This window comes from Maylandia zebra, linkage group LG11 (assembly GCF_041146795.1).
Source record: "Maylandia zebra isolate NMK-2024a linkage group LG11, Mzebra_GT3a, whole genome shotgun sequence".
In the NCBI taxonomy this organism is placed as follows: Eukaryota; Metazoa; Chordata; class Actinopteri; order Cichliformes; family Cichlidae; genus Maylandia; species Maylandia zebra.
In genome coordinates, this window is record NC_135177.1 from 25066486 (window position 1) to 25092136 (window position 25651).

Here is a 25651-nt window from a genome sequence, read left to right on the forward strand (position 1 = left end):
TTTTAGCAAATGTAATAAATTCTAAAAGTACAGCGCAGACATTATGTAATGCAGAAAAACCTGCAAATCCAGTGCAGGACACTGCAACAGGAAGTCTCATTTATTTTGTAATTTAAAGGGAAGAAAAACTTTCTGGAAGATGTGAAGCACACAAATTACAAAAGATACACATTTATACTTTTTTTTGGTTATTAAAAAGAATCATTCGGCAGTTAAATCTCAATCTCTAAACTTTATTTTTAGTTCCTGCTTTCCAGTATTACATCCATTACAGTATTTGTTATTTGTCCCTGAAAAAAATAGAAGCAAAGCAAGAGAGAGCGAGAGAGACAATTTTGGAAGAGCATTTTTCAATACAGCAGGGAAAAGATACAGCCCAGAAAACAATGGAACCAGCTATATATCTCTGTATGGATTGGGAGGCTTGATAGAGAGGGAGGTGGACAATCAGGACCATGGGCCTTCAATGAAAGCGGTCCAGCAGGGGTTATTGGCTGGAGCAGCCCCTCAGGGGAGCTCGCTCTCCCTATCTGTTTCTCTCTCTTTGGGGTTGTGGGTCTCACCACATCCCTTGGGGACTGAAACTGTAGAGCCCACCTCGCTGCGGGGGCCCTATAGGCACCAAGCAAGAAACACACGGAGGGGGCGGTTTGCAGAATTCAGGTGGTCAGTCCCAGACACATGGCCAGGTAGCGAAGCCTCTGTATTCTGTGCTTATTTTACCTGTCAAACAGTTTGCACCTGTGCAGACATGATGAGGGAAAATAACTTTAATAGAGGGAAAAATCGAAATTCTGCACATGCCTGAATTTGTGTGAAAGACGGTCAGTGAGAGGACATGAGAGTTTGTTTCTTTCCTTTAAAGTTTCAGCGTCTGCTGCAGAATAAGGAGATCGGCTCATCTGAATACCTGAAATCCACGCAGGTGTTTTGACGGTGGTGTGTTTTTATGTGTGACTGCCTCATTGATAGTTTTCTGTGTCTTTGTGGCCGCGTCAGGAGGAAGAAAAAGAAGAGTTTGGTAAGAAGAGCGCATGGAGGACAAATGGATGGATGCTGTATGTGTTAGCACCCCTCCTCCTCCCTCCTCACCCCCTCATCCACCTCACCCCTCCAACACCATCTTATTTTCCCCTCCTTCAATCTCACACACCCTCCCTCCATCCCTCTCTTCCACAGACGCGCACAACCACACTACATTCTACAAGAAATAATTGCTTTTGTCTGGAAGGAGTGCAGGGAGGAGGGAAAGGGGGCGCGCATGGCTCCCTTTGTGGAGAGAAGGGGGTCTTTGAAGGACAACTAGTCACTTCGCCCTTCCCTCCTTCTTTCCTCCTCTCTCTTCTTGCTGCCTCACCTCCCATCTCCTCCTTCCCTCTTATTACCCTGCCACCTTACTCCTCTTTCTCAGTTTTCCACTTTGCTACTTCTCCCCTTCCTCCTTTCCTTACTCCCCGTGTCTCCCGTTCTTCTCTCTCTTCCCTCTCCTCCTCTCCCTCAGTGGATCTGCGGATGTCATCTGTCATATGTGAAGCAGAGGGAGAAGGACAATAAAACCAGGTTGTCTACTACAGAGGATGACACATTTTTCATAATTAGGAATATGCCAGTTTTAGTGTGCGGCTCACATTTCTTGGCAATATGGCTGTCTGCTGATGACTGAGTAAATGACAAGTCTGGTGATGATGGGAAAGTAATTTATTGCACGTGCAGTTTCCATTAAAACGGGCCTAATCGCCCACAGCATTAAGTGAGCAGGCATAAACAGTCCTGCGGGATGAGGCTCTCAGGCCCAACAGGAGCAAGAGCTCGCTCATTCCTATCGATTTGCCCGTATTGACTGCAATGTTTAACGTATAGATTTTTCTATTTAAAAATCCATATCGACAATAATCTGGCGTGTAAGCGTGCGGCGTTGACTGATGTTGGCCTGTAATTGACAGCATGTAACATGTTGGGAGCCCGGGAGTGGGAGAGGGCAGAAGGGAGGCCGGCATGCGTGGAAGAAGGGCTTCTGGTGATCACCTTTGTAATGGAGGAGCTCGTCCCCTGACACCTGGGCTCTCTTGTTCTTTATTTTTATTGTTGCTCTTGTTGTTGTCATTTGTATCCTGCCTGCAAACTCAAATGCAAGCACTTATGCATGCACATGCTGCTCCTATCTCACTGAGTTTATAGCCTGCACTGTGTTTTCAGTCTGCTTGATATTTTCTCATGCCTGGAACAGCAGTGGTCGCTCTTGTCTTTCTGTCTATCTGAATAATGATAGACCCTACTCCGCTCGGTAGGGCTTATTAAACGCAGCAGTGATGAGATGACTTAATTGCGTGCATGCTGGGTATCCTGGCAGGTATTAGCACTAAGCACCTATAGGCATCCATGGATTCTCTTCATCCCTACCCAAGGAGGCCAGCAGTAATGCACTGATCACCATTGGCATCATTATAGCCGGTATTATTAAGAGGGGGGAAAAAATCCAGAAATCAATACAGGATACCTTTTGCAGCGGTAGTGAAAACGAGGGAGATGGGGTGGTTGGTGGGGGTGGCGGTGGTGGGTGGGTGGGAGGCAGGAGGGAGGGATTGAGGGATGGAGGGAGGTGCGGGGGTGGGGTGGTGGTGATGTGTGAGTAGTAGCGGGTCCTCTCTCGCCTCAATGTTGCGGCCAGCCTAGTGGCAGATCGCTACAATCCTGGAGGGAGCCGGGTCGAATGAGCTGTTGGGGTTCCCAAATAATATCGGGGACAAACAGACAGACAAAAACAGACACACAGACGGATGGACGGAGATAGGCAAGTGTTCCGATAAAACGCGACACCATAATTCGGATTTCAGTAGATACGCTTTCTTATTTCCGTTTGGGTTTTTTTTCGGTTTTTAGTCTGATTTTTTTTGTTATTTATTTACCCGCTGTATTTATTTATTTGTTTATCTATCGATTGATTGCGTTTTAATTACTGCCTTGTGACAGAGAGCGAGGGAGGAGGAGCGTCAGGGCCAAGCGCGCGCGCGTTGTGTTTGTGTGTATATGTGTGTGTGCGCGTGTGTGTTTGTGTCCGTTCAGCCTTTTTTTGTCCCACTTGTTTATTTGGAAGCCTTTAATGAAGCTGTTTTAATTTAAAGAAGAAGAAAAAAACGCGCGAGCCGCCGCTTTTTGCCCACGCGGATGAATGTCTTACATGTAGCCTTCATGCAAAGGGAAGAAGAGAAGGAGCGCGTGCAGCTAGAGACCAAATACAGTATAGACCAAACCAAATAGTGCAGAAATCCAAATAAGACTTTCTAACTCTGCTGGCCTTGTTTTTTCACTGTCGAGCGCGTTGTTATGCGTCCTTGTTGTGCTGTTTTAAACTGCAAAGCGAATACCAAAGCCAAGCCCGGCCGGTGATGCTACAGGAATAGGCTAGCGACTGTTCTCATGCCTCCTCACACCTACAGGAAACGTTAACTGGTGAGGAGCGAGAGAGGAGTGTGAGGGGATAAAATAAGCTCCCGGGCCTCTATGTTTACTCAAGGAAAACGATATAGCGGAGCAAAGGTAACAGAGAGACGCAGGTGCATCGACGACAGACAGGTGACACGCAGACTTGTGTGTTTTTATTATTATTATCAAAGCTTACTTACAATAGGCCTGCAATTGTAACACAACTTTTCCTATAGCCTGTAGAAGTGAGCTCTGATCTCCGTTCTGTCCGTCTGTGTGTTGGTCTGGACTGTAAGATAACTGCTTCACTCAAGGGACCATCCTACATAAATATATATAAATATCTAAATATAAATACTATGTTCTATGCACATTTACACCAAAACAAAAGCCGAGCACCAGTCTACAGATGTAAATAAAGTGCGCAGCTGGGGCTACATGTGTACACACCTAACGGCGAATGTTCTGAGCTCTCCATACCAAATATTGTCCAAAAGCTGTCTGCCAGAGAAACGGACGAAAGTGCAGGAGCTTCAGAGGACGACAGAGCTTGTTACAGTACATCTGACAGATTATTTGCATCAAAACAAGAAGCCGGAGGAAGATCATGTTTGTTCCTTTGCCGGTGCCGTTCGTGTTTCAGAGAGCTACCCCTGACCTCAACGCCTGGCGTCTCAAATCCCCTCTGGCTCTCCGCTCCAACTCCGGTAAGACATTTTTTCTCTTCTCCCTGCTACACCTCCTCCATGTCGGCCAAGCCGCGGAGACCCGCCCCGCCTGCCTCGCTCGGTGCCGATGCACTTGCAGCGGGCAGAGCTGGCGGCGCACACACCCACTTGCACACACACACACACCTCGAGCTCCTGAGGGCTTGAACACAGTCCTCCGCACTTGCGGGGCGGCTGTTAAAAATCAGAGAAGCTGTCCCGGGCGCTTTGCTTTGTCCAGACTGATTGAAAATGAATTGCGTAAAATGTCCAGTTTCTTTTCGCTTTCCGTTCTGTGAAACGATGCGCCACTGCTCCACCCGTGTGTTGCTTAATTTCCACGACGCCCGTGTGTTCCTATTTCCGAGTAGGCTATTTTTTCTCTCCCCGTCTCCGTCACCGTCCTTCCCCTCTTCTCCACTGCCTGCGCCTGAGCCTCAGCCTCCGACTCTCCCCAACTAGACTCTCGGCAGGCAGGGAATATTCATGCCAACTTATCGATCCTGCGGAGATCGATTCCTGGGCCGGTGGAAGCAGAGAGAGGGGGAGATAGAAGGAGAGAGTAGGTGCACGGAGGAGTAACAACATACGAGAGGAGGCAATGGAAACGCTGTTTTCCACTCGTTTTTATTCCAAAGCCAACTGTTTAGTGTTTGTGGTTTATTCATATAGAATAAACCACAAACACTAAATAGACTAAATAACTTGTTAGTGGGTCGACTTTGAGCTCGAAGAACCTTACTGATTCTCCTGACTCAGATTTTGCTCAGACTTCCATCCAGCTTAGCTGGCAATGATCGCATCTTTGTAAACACCACTAGAAATGGACTTGGAGTGATTGCATCTCTCTGTCCCATTGCTTGGGCTGCTCCACGGTTGAGAGCAGACTAGCAGAGGGAGTGTGGAGTCAGGGAAAGGGGGTGGGGGTGACGCCGTCTGCCTTTCATCTGCGCTGAAGTGGAAGAAAAGGATGCATGGTGGGAGCAGCCAGTCCGGCTTCAGTGTGTTGCTGTGAGAAACCTCTTGCTCAGTCTAGCATCCACTGTTTCTAAGACATGCAACAGCTACTTAGCTCTTTACTGGCTTAACATCTTTGCTTGCCCTGCAGTCCTGCGAGGATTGTATTGTTTTGGGAAGTGATGCAAAAGGAGGAAAATTAGGTGAAACATTAGTCATTAACTATTGCATACACATAGACAAACTTGTGTGAAAAGCTGGGTTAAATGTGTCTCATATGCACCTTGGCCAGTGGGTGAGCTCTTACAGGCCCAGTCCCCTGCGCTCCCCTCATTTCCAGATCAGTTCAAGCCCATTTGATTTGCCAGGCTTCACCCTTTACTCCACATACTCAGTCAACGGTGCACAGTGTGTGACAGTGAAGGGATAGGTGATAGAGGGGGAGAGAAAAAGAGCGTAGAGGGATGAAAGGGACCTGTTACCTGCCATATCTCTAGAGAGATACATAGAGAAGAGAGGGGAGAGCGGTTGGATGGTGGAAGTGGCAAAGGAGAGAGGGACTGGGGAGGAGGAGTTTTTTCGGTCTCCGCATGTTGAAAAATGGCGAATGTCACAACGAGATAAAAAAAAAAATGTGGAAAGAGAGCGAGAGAGAAGTGGGTGAAAGTACGAACAGATGACAAAGTGAAAAACGAGGAGGGAGAGGAAAACCCAGTTTGAGCTTGAGAGGTGAGAGTAAACCGAGGATGAGCCATTATGTTGCAGTGTCCCAGGCCAGGGCCGGCATCTGAATAAGCAGGCAATCTGATGGGATGTGTACACAGGCTGCTGAATTCCTTAGATGGCAGGATAACGTGATTCACAGTCCTCTGCTGATTTTATTCCAGGTTGATAACATAGCGCGAGGTACTGTCCTTTCTGAACTCAGAGGGTTTGTTGCCAGGGGAGCGCTGGGTCACTTCAGCATCTGAGGTCTAAAGCAGGAGTTGCTTCTTCACCGTATATCAGCAAACAACAGGAATGATTTAATCTGAAAGTATTAAAGATGTCTTGATGCATGCTCAATCATCCAGGTAAGGAAATCCCAAAAAGTTGATTCTGTTTACTCATCCAAGTGATGAGAGTGACGAAATGCCTCTCACACTGAAAACGCCACATCCACATGTACAGAATCAACTTTTTGGGATATTAAAGATGCTAGGATTGAGTGGACACGCCCACAGAAGTGTGCTTTCACTTAGCCAACAAAGAGCCTTTAATACTGTTACACACACACACACACACACACACACAGACGCACACAATGCTTTCTGGGTAGTTGTAGGGCTCTTGACTCAAGCTCTCAGTTAACTTGTCTCTTTGACTGGTGGCAGCTCCTTGACTCCTTTGCGTTAGAGCCTTTTGTGGGGTCAAAGGTCACGGCGGGAGTGTTTGACTCAGCCCCACCTGACCCTTTTTAGCCCCCTGTGTTTTGATTCTCTTTCATGTTACAACAGGCCTCGAGCACTCATGCACAACCCCTGTGGGGGCTCACACACGCACACACAGACACACAGAGACACACACTCACTGTCATGAAACAGACAGACCATCATATACACTACCATAAAACAAGCACGTTAGGCTGTTTGCACCTGGACAGCAAGCTGCTGTAACTGATCCAGGTTTTGTTCTATTTTTAATGGCATTGTGTCTGTCGAGGTACAGGTCATGGCCACTGCTGTGTGAACTCTTTGTGTGTATACGTGTGTATGTGTAGTAAAGTGGTTTGTGAAGCCATCAGCATTAACTGGTATATGAAAGTTTAATGGGACATAGAGGAGAAACCGCAGGTTTCCCACACAGTGCAGGGCTTGGTATGATATGATATAATATGATATGATGGGACATCAAGAAGACTGGAGACTGCCTTTCTCTCTCTCTCACACACACACACACACACACACACACACCTGGATTCAGTTCATCTCAGCTATGCACCTTCTGTCACACACCATTAGCCACCATCTTCTACCATATACTCTCTAACTCTCTCTTTCACACACACACAAACACACACATGTGCACTTACAGTACGATCACACACGCTCCTCCGGTTTTAGCAGCTCGTGAGCTGTTTTAGTTCTGCCTCTGCATTTCAGACTGAGTAACATTTAACTATACACTTATTGATATTTGTTTTCCTCATAACATTTCCTGCCCGTGTACTGTAGGGCCGGTCTGATGTTATTATTTCCTTCAGTGTATTCCAATAAAATGTTCAGTCTTAATCCATTAATCAACATGTCCACAGCTCTGTGTCTGCGCTCGCTGCCAACTTTTAAGACATTTCTACATGTGTACAACGTCGCGCTGGCACGTCCTCGACTGCATGATGTAAGACCGTGCATGTGCTTACCCATTTGCTCTGTGTGTGACAGAGCGAGTGTGTGTGTGCAAGAGCATGAGCACACGTGCAAACTAGTGTGTGTAGATATAGATCGGTTTGTGGAGGGGAGCGTGCAAGTCGCAGTGTTAACATGATTGCAAATGACAAAATGTCAACCTGGGTTTGTTAGCAACATAATGGGGAATCAATAGACACGAGAAAGATGTCAATACTACATGCTTTATTGCATTAAGCTACCTCTCTCCTTCTCTGTAGCCCTCTCTCTCCTCTTCTTTTCCCTTTACCTCCCACTCTCTGCTCTCTGTCACAATACAATTCTCTCTCCTCTGCTCTCCTCTCCCCCTGGTAGTAGAATTAGATTGCAGTATATGAGCCAGCCACAGGGTTCTGAATGCTGCAGGCTGATGGCAAAATGCTCCAGGAGCTAATGGGCTGTTGGGCTCATCTATTTACGTATATTAAGCTCACATAGACGACCACAACAAAATCTGACAATGTGACGAGGCCCAAAGGAGGAGCAGCAGTGACGTCTTCTGTTTAACTGATGCATTTACGTAACGAGACAAACATACGAGTTATTGTAGGACACTTTTAAAATCATACACTCTGTAACTGTGTGCTATGGGTGACCTTTAAAATATAAGGAATTAAGGCTTTTTCATGGTTTTGGATTAATCCAAGCAAATCCAGTCTATAAAGATTATTAGCAGGGTGCTGCTGTGTTATTCATGTTACAGTGGGGTTTAATAATTCCTTTTAATCCTATTAACTGTTTACCTTTTTATTGGATTTGCTCAGGTGTGCATATGCGCCAGTAGGTTGTATTTATACAAAGCGTGTGTGTGTGTGTGTGTGTGTGTGTGTGTGTGTGTGTGTGTGTGTGTGTGTGTGTGTGTGCGCGTTCACTGATGTGTTTATATTACTTGAGACTAATGTAGTATTAATGCTGATGAGGTCCCTCAGCTCATTAGCAGCAGGGAGTGGTATTGAGTTTCTCCCAGGGAACAGGAGCGACCGGGACATACACACATCCGCTGTAAATTCTTAACAACCATTAGTGTATTGATAACCATTATCATGCACACATATATATACACACACACCCACATTCACCAAACAATGACCTTTAAAGACATTGCTTTTAAATATGCATACTCCAGCACACAGGAGGACACACCACAAAAATCATGCAAACATATTCATCTGAACAGCACTTAGAGGCCATCCATTATTCTCCAATGTGTTCACAGAGACACGGACTCACACTCAGTCAAATGATTTTGTGCAATTGGTCACCGTGTCCGCTGAAATACAGCCTAGCATTAGTCCTAACCAGGGGCTGGGTGAGCACGCCACTTAATCAGACCTGGAGGCCTTAATAACAGAGAGAACACACACAGAGAAGGATAGATGGTGTGTGTGTGTGTGTGTGTGTGTGTGTGTGTGTGTGTGTGTGTGTGTGTGCGCGTGAGAGAGAAAGCAGCTAATCAACACATCAGCGGGAATAAATACAAACCAGCTGATTCCATCCTAGATATTGATTTACACTTCCTTCTGTGTTTTCTAGTTGCCTCTCCTTATCACTCCTCCAATAGCACACAGGCAATGTACATACTGAGGACTCAGCCATACTTGACCTCTACATGGGGGACATCCTCCTCTGAGTATGTGTGGATGCTCAGTCAGTGGTGGCCTGGCTGTGATCAGCGTCGGAGTGGTCATCGCCACAAGCCGCCAATCAAACTAGGCAGTCAAAATGCGCCTCTGAACGTCTGCTGTCTATACACTTGATTACCTGATCTGGCAAGATTTTTCAAAGTGATTTATTCAGACATCAGAGTAAAATCTCTCTACATTCCCCTGCTTGCTGGGACACGAGTATGCTGTTTCTTTGTGGCGATGCGCGGGTTCCGTCTGGATACTTTATTTGCTGAGATGACATCGGTCTCATTTCTAAACCAACAATGCGTTTTTTACTGGCCGCTGTCTTTTTTGTTGTTCATTGCCGCCGGCTGTCACCTCTGCCACCCTGCTCATGTGCCAGTACATTTAGATAATAAAAAGACCAATAAAACCCAGAGGTTTGATTGGGTGTCTCCCCTTAGCCCAGCAGAGCTGACGACTAAATCAGGGGTCCTTCTCTCCATTTCATTTAGCTGATAAGATTTATGGTAATGAAGGGTTCCTATTAACCTCTGGGGTTCCACTGCTGTCCTTCAGACTGAGGGTGGATGGAGAGTGCTTACCGATCAGGATAAGGCTGCGAACATATCTGCTATAAGCAATGTCACATCATTGCAAAAGCATCCTCTGGAGTGTGCATGCACACACACACACACACGCACACTCATGCATACACATACTCTTCAAGAGCACCTCAGCCCTTTAAGAGAGCTGAATGCATGTTTAATCTCTTTTCTGTCTTTATTACTTCTGAGCATTTTTGCTTTTCTTTATCCTCCCCACCATTCTGCTCTCCATCCTTTTCCCTGCAGGAGATTCTGTTCTGAAATTAATCTGTTGTACTCCCAACACCTCTTGTCCCTTTTAGCCCCCTGTGCAACATCTCTCTTTTAGAACTGCACAGTCACGTTTTTTTATTGTTTGCTGAAAATACTCCAGAATTACAAACAATTGTAACTAATGATTTTAAATTTTACATTAGATATACGGGGGGGGGATCTTAAACATCGTCTGGGTGTTGGTCATCTGTGACAGTTACTTTATTTTCTGTGGAAAGCAACAAACGAAAATACTTTCTTACACATACTGATAGCAGTTCGTCAGGGTGAAACCCTACACAAGTTTTAAGGGGGATGTTTCTCTGGAACACCCAACTGAACGAAAGTAAAATAAAATAAAACCACATTAAATGCACCCTCACAGGAAGTGGTTGCTTCTCTCTTCTACTACTCATTCTCTTTTCTCCATTGCCAGTTTAAACCTGCAGAGAACCTACCACTTGCACAGTTAGGGAAGGGGTCATCTAAACACAAGTAGGTAACTAAAATATGAGTAAATATAAGCTTAAAGATGAATTTGTATCCTGTTGACATGCACCATTAATATGGCTACCTATAATACATGTATACACTGCACATATATATATTTAAAATATGCCAAAGAGAAAAGAAAAAAACAGTATATCGTTCTCCCCTATCTCTCCTGCTCTCCAGTCAGGACCTTATCATGTAAACCTATCTTCGCTACAACCGGTTAGCAGGTGATTCTGAACCACAGAAGAAAACGTCATCAAAACACCAACCGCACTCTGATTGATAGACCAGCTTATACCAAAAATAAATACTTCAGCATGTGATTGGCTGTCAAACACCAAAGGTATAACCTACCTTGCACATCATCCTGTTCTCTCTGTGAGCTTTAGCAGGCTTGGAGGGGAAATCAACAGGTATGGAGAAAAATGTGCCGTAAACCCACACAGAGACCTAATTTTGATTAATATTGGGCTTGACCAACAACTAATTGCTATTTATCAAAAGGAAAGGCACACTTTAGTTAAGCTAGCCAACTGTAGTGTTAACTAATTCAAATTTTAGTAAAGCTAACTAGCATGAACGCTAGCATGGTTTGGGTTATATTACTAGAGCGATGTAAATAAGACCATAGTTACTGCAAACTAATATCATCATTAAAAAATGTGTGTATTAATTCTTTAGCATGTAAATTCTGGTTGTATTTATTTTCAAACAGTTAAAGTTAAGATCAGGTGGAGTTTAGGTTGCGCTAACTAGTGTGGTTTGAGTTTAATATTAGGCTAGTTTAAGCTCGTTTATTTGATATAATTCGATCTGAGAATATTTAAAACTGTTGAATTTATATTAATATGCTTTAAATGTTTGCTAATAACTTATAGCACTGCGCTACACATTAATATTCTCCATTCAATTAACACATTTAGCACATTATTTATTATCTGCCTGCCTATTAAAATTGATCAAAAACCTACCTTTTAACATCTACAAACTGTTTTTGATTCAAATGGAGGGACAGGTGTATTTAAAAAAATAATCACACCTTGAAGCCCTAGTTTAACTCGCTTTATGAATAATATTTCTGTGATTTAGGTTCTTTAAGAGAATTATTTTCCTGTCTAAATGAGGAAATTTCATTTTGAACGACCTCCAGTGTGTGTCACTAATTTCTACCTGCATCCACCGACAATATCAACTGGCTGTCGTTAAATGTTAGAAAGCAAAAAGGAAGGTAGGAGTGACAGAGGGAGGGCGCAACCCCTCCCTCATCTGTACAAGGGCTGCACCCCTCTGTCCCTTTGTCTGCTTGTAAAGGGGACAAGGGAGGAGGTGCAGAGCAGGGGGCGCAGGAGTGACTAAGTGACCTCTCGCTCCCCTTTCTTTTGACGCTTCCATGTTCTGTCCATTTTGTCGTGCACGTCCCTCTCCCTCCCTCCTCTTTCATCCTCTTTCGTTCCCCCTTTTTTCAGCCTGGTTAAGTCGCCATGGCTGTTGGCTTCATATGTCCTATTCTCTCCTTTTTTATACCCCCCTCTGTCTGTCTCCCTTCCCCTCCTCTCTGTCTCTCTCCCTCTCTGTTCTCACATCTTCGGCAACAGCAGCCTGGTTGCCAAAGTGTCTGTAGGACACATTAAGGCCCATAAAAGCCTAGTCTGCGGTCACACTCTTAACCACCAGTCAGAGGTAGTGTACAAAAGTGACTTTAAATGAGTCTGTGATTACCCTGGAACATGGAGAGATACTGAAGTGGCCAAGAGAGTGCGAGACAAGGACGGAGCGTCTGAAAGGGGTAGAGAAAGCACAGCTTGAGGGTGTTTCTTGACTCTCTTAAAGAGAATTGAACAGAAATGAATATTTGTTTCTCTCTTAGCTAAGAACCAAAAAGACTACCTGAGTGGAACAAGCGATGACAAGTTGTAGTGGTAACCCAAATTTACTGGCCCCCCTCCTTCCCACACCTTTTACCACAAACTGCACGTCCCTCCCCTCCTCAACACCCCACTTCCTAATTGGCCACATGCTGCCATGAGTGACAAGTGTAATCATCAGTCAAATTATGATGGGGGGGTGTAGGAGGAAGACAGGAACAGCAGAAGGTGGCGGTGGAGGGGATTGAAAGGGCGCGCTTTGATCAGAGATAGAGAGGGGGTGAGTGGGCAAACAGACAGAGCTACATGGAAACCTGCTGTCCACACACCTGCTGCTTCATAGATGGGCAACATTAGCAGCCTCAGACCTCGATGGATTATTAAAAAAGGGGAAAAAAATCACAAGACAAGCAGTTCCTTAACCAAACAACGAAAATGCTGTTGAGCTTGAACTTGAATCTTTCTTGTATCTCCATTGCTTTAATTACAGTCGCAATACAGAATAGGGCAATAAAATCACCGGGTGTGGTAACGGCACGCTCTTTGATTTTCGCTTGGACACGTCAGGCCAGGTCCGTGTTATATTTGGACATAATTTGTTACTGAGAGCAGATGTTAGCTTTCCAGCCAGCTAACAAGGTTTACAGTAATTAGGAGTGCTGATGAAGCGCTTTGATTCCCTGGCTGTGGCGGCCATCTCATTAGCGGCTAGCTAGCTAGTGCTGCAGCAGGCGCTCCAGTCACATCCTATTAGGCGGCTCAATGTACACTCTGAATTAAGACCAGGAGATTAAGTGGAGATGAAAACTGTTGGCGTATACAGACACACACTATTCAGACTGTTTTTTTAAAGACCAGAAAAGCCCATATATATATATATATATATATATATATATATATATATATATATATATATATACACATATATATGTACTCACTGCTATAATAATGAGCTTGTTATAGGAGATTCCTACTCAGGCACTAACCCTCCCCCCTCTTAAAAAGACCCCAAATTTTTCAAAATCTGCTAATGCTTGTGCCGATATTTTAGTGACAGAAATTTGGTTTTAACAAAATAACCTTGTGTGTGACTGCTTTTTCAGATGAAAGGACACATGCCACAGAGAAGAGATAAAAGGTATCACAGATTTTAAGACACAGGAGTGTGTGTGTGTGTGTGTGTGTGTGTGTGTGTGTGTGTGTGTGTGTGTGTGTGTGTGTGTGTGTGTGTGTGTGTGTGTGTGTGCGATTGCATCCAGGCAGTGAACTATTTCCCCCGTGTTTCTTACAAATGAAAGGACAAAATGCTTCCTTGAAAATACTCCAACACAGTTTTTCCCCCTTTCTCTTCGACTCCTCGCCATTCATCAATACTCGCTCCTCTCCTCTCCTCTTCTCCTCTCTCTCTGTCTCTCGTCGTCTTTTGTGTGATGGAGTGATTATTGAGGACGTGGCTCCTGTGTTTAACACTGGTTGATGAAGTCTGCCTTTGTCTGTCTGCTCTAACCTGTCGCAACCGGGACACTGCTTATAGCAAAATCAATACACAGAGTAGAAGAGAGAGGCTGGGCGAGGGAGGTAGAGATGATGGGGGAAAGAGGAGAGGGATTGCGAGGTGGCGGGGTTGAAGGTAGATAAATGCACCGAGAGTGAGACTCAGGATGAAGCAGGAAGTCAGTGGAAAGAAAAAAGGAAGAGAAACATGGAAGAAAAATTAAATGCTCGACTCTTCCATTGCTCACTGTCCGAGTTTTAAACACGGCATTTGTATTTATGTTTGTCTTGCCTGTGCAAGGCCTTGACCAAGCGCCTGATTATATCACTTGTGGTGTGTGTGTGCAAGTGTTTTAAGTGTGTGTGTGAGTACGCTTGCCGAATGGGGCAACCCCTATCTGTGTGCGACTAGCTCTGTGTGTGTGTGTTGGACAGAGAGAGCTTCATTTGCTTCCACTCCCCAGAGTCAAAGCCGATGTCAAGAGAAGAGGGGAACAACAGAGGACTGAGGAGGAGAGAAGGATGGATGGGGAGAAGGAGAGGTATAGGGAGTGTAGAGGGTGGGGGTTTGGGTGGAGGGGCAGTTGTGTGAGAGAGGCACAGCTGGGAAATGAGAAATGCAAACCCCCCCCCCCCCCCCCCCCCCCCTCCTCCCACCCTCCTTCTCCCTCTCCGTACCACCACCTTACACTCACACATATGGCACACACATACAGACACACACGATCCCCATCTCTTTATCCTCCCCTCAGGAAAGATGGGGTGGAGGTAGTGGTGGTGTTGGAGGAAGGAGGGGGGGGAGTGAAGGAAAGGGAGAGGCAGGGGAAATAGGAAGAGATGGAGAAGGGGACAGATAGGGGCATTAAAATTCATGGTCCCTTTTTTTTTATTTTCCCTGCTGAAAATCAATAGTGTTTACTATGAATGAGTGGAACAGTGGACAACAGTGGTGCCGGGGGGACAGAGAGACAGAGAGGAGGAGGAGGAGGAAGAAAAGAGTAAGGGTGGGAGAGGTAAAGACGTGGAAGGGGAGACTTTATTGCGATAGGCAGAAGCACCGGAGGCCAAGGTTAAAGACCAGCAGGGGCAGCGAGACAGAAAAAGAGAGAAGCACAAAGTAAATTCAGTTGTCTTCTAAAACAGACATACTGCCTTGTAAAATGCATATTTATTGTTCTCCTTCATAATAATGTAATGTAATGCAAACCCTTACAGTCCCCGCACCAACATTAGATGTTTGGCTGGCTTTACTTGTCCACCTTTCCATTCCTCATTCCTCGCTTCAGCTCACTCTACCTTTCAAAGAACTGTGTGTGTGTTAATTGGCAGCCCACAAACACCACTGACATGGTCTCTCCCCCCCCCAACTTACACATCAACACACATACGAGCTGCAAAGCAGTTCACACTGAGTTGTTCAGCAGCCCTGACCCTGTTTCCTGCTGTTGAAAGCCTAGAAGTTCAGGATGGCTTACCAGTGTTTTGATTAAGCACTGCCAGTGTGTCTCACACCACTTGATCAAAGAAGAACAACTGTGTGTTTTTTAGCTGTTATAACTGCTTGTATCCTCCACATTTTTCATGGCAATCAAAGCTTTAAAAAAAAAAAGTTCTGCTGGCAAAATTCAGTCGCGAAAGAAAACGGATCATTTAGGATTGTCAAGTTTTACTTCCAAATTACTGCAAAGTTTTTTTTCCCTCGCACACAAAAAGGCATTTTTTTGTTTTTTGTTTCTTTATGGGGTTTTTTTTCTGTTTTACATGCATGGTATATCAAACTCTCACCACGGAGTCTTGGGTCTTTAGGCTGTTTTGTGTTGTTTTCCGTGCTGGATCGCTTGATTTGTGAGTGTGCGCTTATGTGCTAGCGCAGCTATCTTATGCGTATCTGCCTCCCTGTCATTCTGCACACAGTAGTGCTCCTGTGCATATGGAACTGTGAGTGTGAGAGAGTGAGCTGTGCAGGGGGTGATATATATTCAGGCAGCTCATGCATTATGGAGAGTGAAGGTGAGAGCGTCTAAATGTGAACTGCTGGTATGTGGAGGGTTCAGGGCCAGTCTTACCGAGGCCTTTTGTATTAGCATAGCATCTCCATTTCAAATCGGCCTGTCAAAAACCAGCAGCATGTTTTATTCAGCAACAGATATTGATCACATTTTATGCATACATGCCAAATGTATATTGCATACTAAACCTGCACCTTTGGTTTGTTTATGATGCTGCTTTGCAAATATGCTGCATAAAAATGTAGATGTTTGTTATGCACATAAACTTGGGGACACCTCAGTGATGCAAACTGTATGTTTGTTGTTTTTGATGTGATAATTGGATGCAGTAATGTAGATGAGGCCCTGATCGAGGTGTTTACGTAGCAGTCAGAGTGCATACCCGTGTGTGTGGACACTGCACTGTCTGCAGGGATGAGAGGAGTTTACCGAGGTCAGAGTGGCACGGTGGTGATTTCCAGTGGGCGTGTTTTAATGCAACGCCGCAAACTTCAATTCCTCCATCCACTTACAGAGCCTCCAGCTTTGTGGTTAAAAATTACTTCGAGTCACCCTTATACATTAACAGACAGCATTTCACTACAGCAGCTGCTCTTTGTCTATCAACATGCCTTTTTTCCCCATTAATATTATATCTGTATGCATTAAACTGGCCCGAGGCCATCTCTGCTTTTCTATCACATGTCGTTTTTTTTTTTTACCATCACACTGCATCAGTGCCGCACTAAATCTCTCCTCTCTAAATGACTGGAGTGAATGAGAGGTTGGTCTCGGTATACGGGGGAAGAGGACAATGCGGGCTTTAGCTGTGCTAGAGCTTCCTTTTTCACCCTTTATGAGATGAGGTGGCCCATTTGCTGAATGGGACGTGAAGAAGGTAACAGCTGATTTGTTTTGGAAATGCTTTTTTCCCCCCTTCTCTTTCTTTTTTTTTTCTTTTTTCCAGATCACATGACTTTGTCCTCAAACTCCTCGCTTTCCAGTAGACCGAGGTTTGATTCAGTGTTATTTTGGCTGTCTTCTACCTCCTTGAATTTCTTTTTTCCCCCAACTATCTTGTCCACCCCCCATTCTCTCCCTGGTCCCCCCAGCCCTCTCAGTACTCTGTTCCCTTAGCGACTGTTTCCAAGGCACCCATTCCCAAGGGCTGGAGGAGGGGTCCAGTGATGTCATCCATGCATAACTGTATACCTGTAATTGATGTCCAGCTCTCCCTTCCTCTCTGTCATTGTCACTTATTTCTTTCCTTTCTACATCTCCTCAGCTGCTCTTTGTCCCTACACAAGTGTACTTTCATATACACTTTAGGACATTTCTATGTTAAACAGTAAAGTATGGACCGCATATTTTTACCAGCACTGAACTGCCGTTTGACACGTGTTACAGTTAAAATCACAGCTCGATTCACACCTGTGCTTTTCTTCAGATGCCATGAATAATTTAAAAAAACAGGACAAAAAAACCTTTTTAGGACCGGCCTGATCACTTGGTCATGAACAAAAATTGAGCTCGATGTTCACTCATAACCCGAGCGACCTGTAAATAATTGCAGTTTTCACTGGGATTTAACAGAAGGGTGGAATTCCAATAAAATATCGCAGATGTTTGTGTCGGGGTTTGCTCTCTCACTTTAACAATTGTTACTCTTTTTTTTTTCCAGATTGCCCTGATGACGGCTTATTCTCAAAAGCCACTTGTCATCCTCAAAAATGATTTTAGGAAGTCTAGTTATTGGTTTGTGCAGGTTTTCTGATCGCTTGCATGCATTTCAAGACCAGACAAGTGAGATTTGGACTTTGGTACACACTACTCTTAAAGGTTTTAAAGCCCGAATAATTAAAAACCTCTTACTGTTTTCTATTTAAAGGATATTTGCTACCTGATACTGTGAACCACTGTGGAATTATGCTCAAATTTTAGTGTTCCTACTAGGGCTGGGCCATATCATACCGTTCACGGTAATACCGGTATAATGTTGGGCAACAATAAGAAAATGAAATATCGCGATAGAATATGGGTAAAACATTACGGCTATATTAGGCAGGCGCCTCGCGGAGTGATATGTACTGTGCTTCAACATAATATTACCGTACTGTGTGTGTATAACCTCTTTTTAAATTTTGTGGATATTCTACATGGTTATGTTGAGGATATGTTGGCCAATTTTCACTGGAAATGCCTTTTGGTTAAACTGTCAGCAAGGAATTTGCATTTGCACTGTTAAAGTTTTAGATAACTTTAATGCACTTAAAAAAGCTGCTTGTTTAAGTGAAAATACATTGATGTTTTGTTTTTTTGCACTAATAAAGTTGTGGAGTTGTAAAGTATTTTGTCTAGTGTCAGTTATATCGTCAGTTATATCGTTTTCGCAAATTTTCAAATGTATATCATGATAAATATTTTTGGTCATATCGCCCTGCTCTAGTTCCTACTGTAATCTGTAAATTAAAATGAAACTGTACAGTTTAACCCCGGGTACGCTGAATTCAGCTGTTTTTTTTAGTTTTTTAACTTTGCACCACAACTTTCTGTGTAAACATCCATATTTTAATATTTTTTAACACTCACCTTAATAAAGATGGACCTTGGTTGGACTACAGTAGACTAACGTGAAATTATAGAAATAAAAATTTAAAAGACTTCCAAGTTAATGATTTGAGATCAAACCACATTTATGGTATGCTTTATAAAATAAATTTTTTTCATTAATACAAAATGGATTTGTATTAATGCTTTTCAGCTGTATTCGTGATACATTTTCCTGCAGTTTCGTGATTTGCTACAGTATATTTCACTCCCGCTACATTTGTGCGCTTCCCCCCTCCTCCCCTCTTTCTCTTTTTGATCCTCTCCCTGCATCCCAAACCACGCTTCCACCATCTCCTCTCTAGAATAAAATTCACTTCTGATTGAGAAATCACTCTGGTTTGTTCCACATTTTGATTTAGAGTCACGAGTGTTATATTTTAACACTATGAAACGGTCACACTTATCTTTTCGCTAGCTGTTAAGAGACAGACAGTTGAGCTGCCCTCTGTCTACAGTGTACATGACTCTCTACATCTGCTCCATGTTTAAAAGGTCATTTGTCAAACCTGACATTTTCTGCCCTTACCAAAGGTTTCCTCAATATACAGCCCGGCTTTCCCATTCAGAGTTTACGTTCTGGTTTTTTTTCCATCTATTTGTTTTCTTTTGTATAAACCTTTTCTGACAATACGTTCCTCTTCGGTGTCAAAAAATATCAAGAGAGTAGGAGGCTGAATTCTATCATCTTGTAATGTTCAATAAACTAAGAAATGACAGATGTGGTTCAGTGTGTGTGTGTGTGTGTGTGTGGGTTGCCTGGGTAATGGGGCCAAGGACTGCAAGAAATGCAAGTTTCAACGGGAAGTGTAGTGAGTGGGTAGGCACACACTCGGGGTCTGATTAGGGATTAATGTGTGTGTGTGTGTGCGTGCGTGCGTGCGTGCGTGCGTGCGTGCGTGCGTGCATGTGCGTGCCAGCAGGATGTTTTTACTCAGCACAGGTTGTCACTATCCTGTTTCCCCCTGTGTGCCTTTTGTTCCTCCCCTACTCCACCATTTTGGTTTTTGTCTAGGACAAAAAGAGGCCCCACAGCAAGGCCCCCTACCTGAACACCACCTCCCTCCTGACATTTTTCAAAGCCCCCTCTCTTTGGCGCGTGCGCAGACACACACATACACACACTTGTAGCAATTTATCAAATGATATGCAAGTTTCCATATTATATACACTGTGTATACCACAGTCTATGTCTGCTTTAGTGTAGTTGTAGAAGAGCACAGCAGGAAGTCAGCCAAGCTATGCATACATGCATGCATAACTTTCTGTGAGTATCTGTTTGGATGTGTGTGTGTGGGGGGAATCGATACGGTAAAGTATTACAATATTTTTGCAATATTGCATCGATATTTCCATGCGTCCATTCTCTGCTGCTTATTCAATGAGGGTGTCTCCAGGGGCTGGAGCCTAACCCTGCTGTCATAGGAGGAGAGGCGGGGCATGCCATGGACCGCTCACCAGTCCTTCGCAGTTCTGTTCTTGCTGTCAAGGCAAGAGTGCTAACCAATGCGCCACTGTGGCCCCTGTATCAATATTTCATGAAATAAAATAAATAAAATACTTTGGGAATACTACGAATAAGACGGATCATCTCGCCTGATAGGCAGCAACTTTTCTGCAAACTGACTGAATGCCGTTATTCTCAGAGAGATTGCTGCAGGTCTGCAAGTAACTACAGTCTAATTCATAAACACAGACAGATTGCCAGCATGGTGCCATCAGTCTGAATGAGTCTTTGTCAGTGAGCACAACTCGAGGGGACTCAACTCAACTGGCTGCCAGCTGGTTATATTCCTATAAAACAGGAAGGTTGCTGTGCACAAATGTAATATTTAAATGTGAATTTCTGTAAGATGTAATTGCCAATCAGACTGACTCCATTTTATGGCAACATTTATGGCAGGTTTCAGTGACGGTGTCAGCACGCTTGACAGTCTCATTGTATTGTTGTTGGTTAAAACAGACAAAGTTTGACAAAGTTTGACTTTGAGGAAAAAAGGCGATTAATCGCAGTGTATGTTACCGCAATAGGAATATGTCTCTGACGAGTACCACCTCTAGTAATTAATATGAGAGTCAAAGGGGTGTGAGAATTAAAAAAACAGAGAATCATGTTATTTTAATAGATCTGTGTATCTGTGGCTCTTGCAGCTGGCAGAAATGACAGTTTTCTCTGGCCAAGTTTTTGTCCGTGCCCTGGAGTCTCCAGTTTGTGGTCGCTCGGTGTGTACTTAGCTAATGTCTTTTTCAGTCTCTCGCCATCGCTCTCTGTTCAGCTGTGTGTGCTGTGGTGACGGGAGGGCACTGGATGGCTCGTTGAATGAACTCTGTGGTTGTGCTGACAAATCAATGATAAAGAGTAATGACATCAACAATGTAATGCATCTCCTTGTGCTTTCATTGACTCGCCCTCGCTACCCAAACCCCCCCAAACTCACCTCTTAACGTTTATGCCACCTTGGCTCTGTGACTTCGCTTTGCACCATAAACGATGTTTCTGCCTCTTTATGTTTTGTCATTATATGTATCTTTTATCTGTGTCGTTTGTTTCTCTCTGTTGGTCTATCCTCTCTCCCTCCTTCCTCCCTCCCTTTCTCCCTCTCTCTCTCTCTCTATTGATCCAGTCATAGTTTTCTCAGTCTTCACAGTACTGGGCCGCTCTAATCAATACAGATAATTGTCTGCTCTCTCTCGATGCCAAACATAGTCTCCCCTTCTCCCCTCTCTCCCTTTTTATCAATGAACCCCGGTCTTCCCTCACTCCTCCTCACCCACCCAGCCTTCTCTCCCTCCAGACGGGGATTCCCCCTCCCCTAATGACGGGAGATAACCTGCTTTCTTTACCGATTTTTCTCCCACCCGCCCTCCCCCGTACACACACATACACATATCCCTGCCTCGCCCGCTGCCTCCCTTTCCTCCCTCGTTCATCGATTACCGTGAGAGTCGGGGCCCGGCCTGCCCGCCCTACAGATGTAAACACACACAGAGCTCGTGTTGTGGTTTAGTTGCTGTTCAGCCTCTCCTGGTGCTCGGGCCTTTTGGTTAATTGGTGGGATTCAACCGTTTTTGGTAGGTTACAGCACCTTTCTGTGCCCAGGATAATGCTAAATGGATTCACCATCTTGCCCCGTGGTGAAACCTGACCTCTGATTCGTGCCATCAAGCCAGGCTTTGACCATGTAGAAGGCTGCCGTTGTCTCGTTTCTTCCATTGTGACTTGCTTTAGGGTTTGTAGAGGAATTTGTCTTGGAGAAATTTCCGATCTGTGCAGAATCACCAAACTTTTCAAATATGGAAACTTTCAGTATGAGGAAGAGCCAGCAGTGGATGGAAATGGTGCACACTGTATTAATAATCAGCCTAAGAACTGAAATAAGAACATTTACAAATGTAAGTAAATAAACACATACTTATTAACTTAATATTTAACATTCATTATATAAATATTAAATAATAATATTAACTAAAATAGGTTTTGACAAAATTTGAAACAGTGACAAGTGGAGCGAACAGCCACAGTAGGACCCAGTGCAGCATTCATATTCTGTCTCTACATATGAAGTCCTGTGTGTTTAATAATGCATCCACCCATCCGGCCAACCAGGCAAGTTACAGGCCTTCAGGTTAGTGTACTCTGTGTGTGCGCATATGTGTGTATCTACCTTTCCATGCATCCAGTGTGGAGTATCCATCACAAGTCTCTGATGTCTCCTCTATCTCTGAAGTCAATCTGGAGCGGCACATAAACACACAAAAGCAATATCAGTGACAATACATACATATATACACAGTATACATAACCAATGTTTACATAAACATGTCATATCCACTTAGATCTGCGGAAACTGATAGCTGAGGCTGTGCTGTATTTCTTTTTGGTCTTTTTCCACGAGAGGGGTAAGTGAGATGGAGCTGGAACAGATAGAAACAGTTTCAGGTTAAAAATAAGATGATGGGAACACAGAACAAATCATTTCTGTTTGAAATGTGAGAGTGTTTCCGGAGCTTTATGAATATGTTTGCGCATTGGCGAGTTGCCTGTGCGAGCGTGCGTGTGTGTTTGTTTGGGAGCAGGCTAGAGCGTGCGGGTGCGTGTGTACATCTGAGACAAATACAGTATGTCTTGAGGCTAGGCTCAGGTTTACACGTGTGTGATCAGAATAAGCAGGGCTTTAAAGGCCAGCAGTGCAGTGGAGACGGAGGTGGGTGGGAGGGGAGGGATATTGTCCTGGAGGAGGTTTGTGAGGTGGTGTTGGTGGGGGTGGGGGGGTGTTAGAGCTGGGGTTGGACAGCAGACAGCAGGGATCTTCCTCACCCCCAGGGAGTTGAACCTACAACCCCTAACCTTTTTCTAGCCCTCTGGTCATGGACTTGAACCCTGTAACCCCCTGATGGACAATCTGTTCCTCCTCTCCCCAGCCTCACTGCAGCACTCTGCATGCCATTAACGGATAAAAAGGGTGCGTGTTGTGTGTGTGTGTGTGTGTGTGTGCATGCATCTGTGTGTGTGCTCACATGCAAGAGTCAAGTGTTTGGTCCCTTGGCTTTGACTTTGACATTGGGTCTTGCTCCCTGTTCATCCACTGCTTGTCAAGAAGAAGAAGCGGTGGAAATAGAGGCAGGGAGTGAGACGGGTTTTTTTTGTTTGTTTGATTTTTGAGTTTCTAGTTTTGAAAGCTTCTGTAAAATTATATTTTATTTTATTTTTTTAATTGAATTTAAAAAAATGGTCTGTGGAGGCCTTTTCTGTCTCTCAGCGGACCCTAGCTCCCCCAGCGTCCCTCTAACCAGGACAGAAGCAGAGAGGTTTATGTATGCTCGGACCCAGCTCATTCTTCACCTGTCAACAAAATCATCCTAACAAAAAAAAATACAAAATGGGGATACAGTAGTGAAGAGGACAGGAGGGGGAGGTGGCAGTTAGTGAGACAGGAAAGATGAGGAAGAAAGAGCACAGAGGCTGATATATTCCTCTCAGCCTTTTTTTCCTCCTTTTATTTCTCCATTTCTTCCCTTGTTTGTGTTTGTGGGCTTTGCTTATCAGATCCCAGCTCCATTCAGGGCCTCAGTCAGGGGAAGAAGCCAGACGCCTCCATCTCTCTTTCATTCAATCTCTGTCTCTCTTTCCCTCTTGCTTTCCTGTGCTCTCCCTCTCCTAACCTTTGAGAATAAGAGCCTTGAATTTGAATTTCAGAGCGACCTAGCGAGCGAGAGGAGGTTTCGAAGGAGGAGGAGGGTGAGGAGTAAGAGGGTAGGGGTAGCCGGTGGAGGGGGGGATGTTGGAGCTGCGGTCGTTGAAAAAGGGCCTGTTCAGCGCGTCCCCCGGCCTACCCCCTCAGAGTGGCCCCGATCGATACAAACTCGGAGCAATAAAGCTTTCCCCCTGTCATCTCTGCAGAATACAAAGCAGAATAGAGAGAGGGAGAGAGAACGAGAGGGAGAGAGAGAAAAAGGGGGAGAGAGAGAGGTGAAAAGCTGTTCCGCTAGCCAGACCAATTTCCTAGCCCCCCTCCCCTCGTTCGCTTCACCACCACCTCCCTAACACACCATCACCACCACCTCTATCCCCCCCTTTCCTTACCTCCTTCTTCTTATCATCAGTCTTTCACCCCCCCTTCTTTTTGCACAATATATCCCCCTGACTGTATCGCTGAACAGCTATCCATAATAAATACAGCATAAATTAAGTATACAATAGATTCCCTGTTTGCCCAACTATCAGAGAAAGACAGGTGAAGGTGGAGGAAGAGAGAAGGGGGAGGAAAAGTGGCAAAAATGGTGGTGTGAAGTGGAAAGAAGTTGCTAAGGAGTGGGGTGGATGAAGAACTGAGAGGGAAGATAGTTATAGCAGAGGATGAAGTGTGTGTTTAAGGGGGGATAGGGACAAGGTAGAGAAAAGCTGGGGGGGGGGGGGGTTACAAACAGAGAAAGATGGATGTAACAATACAGGTAGAAAGGAAGGTGGAGGAATATTGATGAGGTGGAGGAAGGAGCAAAAATGTGTGGGGATGTCTGAGGCAGCCTTGGAGAGGAGACGGAGAGGTGAAGGGGGTCAAACAGCAATCCCTTGAATTGAGAGCCAATTACTGTAATTGTAATCTGGATTCAAAGCATAGAGACGCAGCAGTGACAGGCACAACGGAGGCAGCCGTGAGCACATACATGCACACAACGGACAAAGTGTGTGTGTGTCCACATCTCCGCATGCTGTGTTGATTGTTCTGTGAAACTGCAGTTGTGAGTGCATTTTGTGTGTGTGTGTCCCATCTCCATTCTTCTCCACTGAATGGCAGTGCAGGAGTCAGCCTGCCAATCAACTATTGTACTCTTGTCAATTTAATAATATTTCTGAGTGCTGACCTCCACCGCGCTGCAGCCATCGCTCTATGTGCTTGTGTATTTCTGTGTTTGTGTGTGTGTGTGTGTTCCTATATATTTCTGTCTCTCCCTCTTTCACCTCAGTCTAACCCCCACCCCTACCTCCCCTCTCCGACTCTCTTATTTTCTCCTTTATTAGAAGAAGATAGTGCGAATCCTTCATCTCTTCTTCACTAATTCTCTCCGTTATTGTCCCTCCGTTCAGCCCTCTGTCTCTCCGCACTCCTTCATTCGTGTCCTCCTTTCTTTTCTCACCATGATCTATATCGCTCGCCTCCTTTTTAAGTCGCGCACCGGCCTCCTTCCTGTCGTTTACCCTCATGCTTTTGCTTTCTCTCATTCTTCCTTTTGGCTTGTATCACCTCACATCCATATCTTTGCTACTGTTTCCTCCCCGGATCTCTTCCCTCCATCATCTTATCTCAACTTCCTGGTCCTCTCTCCCTCTCAGTCTCTTTTCACTTTCTCCCAGCCAACTCTTCCTGTCTCATTTTCATCATTTCCCTCCCCCCTTTTTGCTTTTTCATCATCATAGGCCATATTTAGGCAACTCTGTGTCCCCCCCTTATCTTTCCTCACCCTCCCTCACTCACTCCATCCTTCCTTCCTTCCTCATCCCTCTCTCCCTCCCTCCACCCTGTTCGTTCCCTGGGGAGGTCAGTAATAATGGTAGTGATGGAGTGAGAGAGGGAGGTGCGATTATTGTCTTGTCGGGAGTCAGAGGAATCGATCGGCCCAGAAATATGAGGCGCGAGAAAGAGCCGCTGTGTCAGATACAATAACCACCCGCTCCCGGGGGCTTACACACATACACACGCGCACACACACACACAACATACAGGCC

General features: G+C 44.8%; 1 protein-coding gene across 6 annotated transcripts in view; it reads left to right on the plus strand.

The window, feature by feature from the left end:
- The window catches only part of pou2f2b (POU class 2 homeobox 2b), a 70017-nt gene that overhangs the window by 22855 nt on the left and 21511 nt on the right, over positions 1-25651 (plus strand). The window contains exon 1 of one of the 6 annotated variants that reach the window (XM_004550880.4): positions 2657-4130. The exons of the other annotated variants lie outside the window; for them this stretch is intronic. Within the exon in view, the coding sequence (XP_004550937.2) occupies positions 4031-4130 (100 nt within the window). The 5' untranslated portion in view covers positions 2657-4030. Of the gene's footprint in view, positions 1-2656; positions 4131-25651 lie in introns of those variants that run through there. 6 annotated transcript variants of the gene reach the window in all.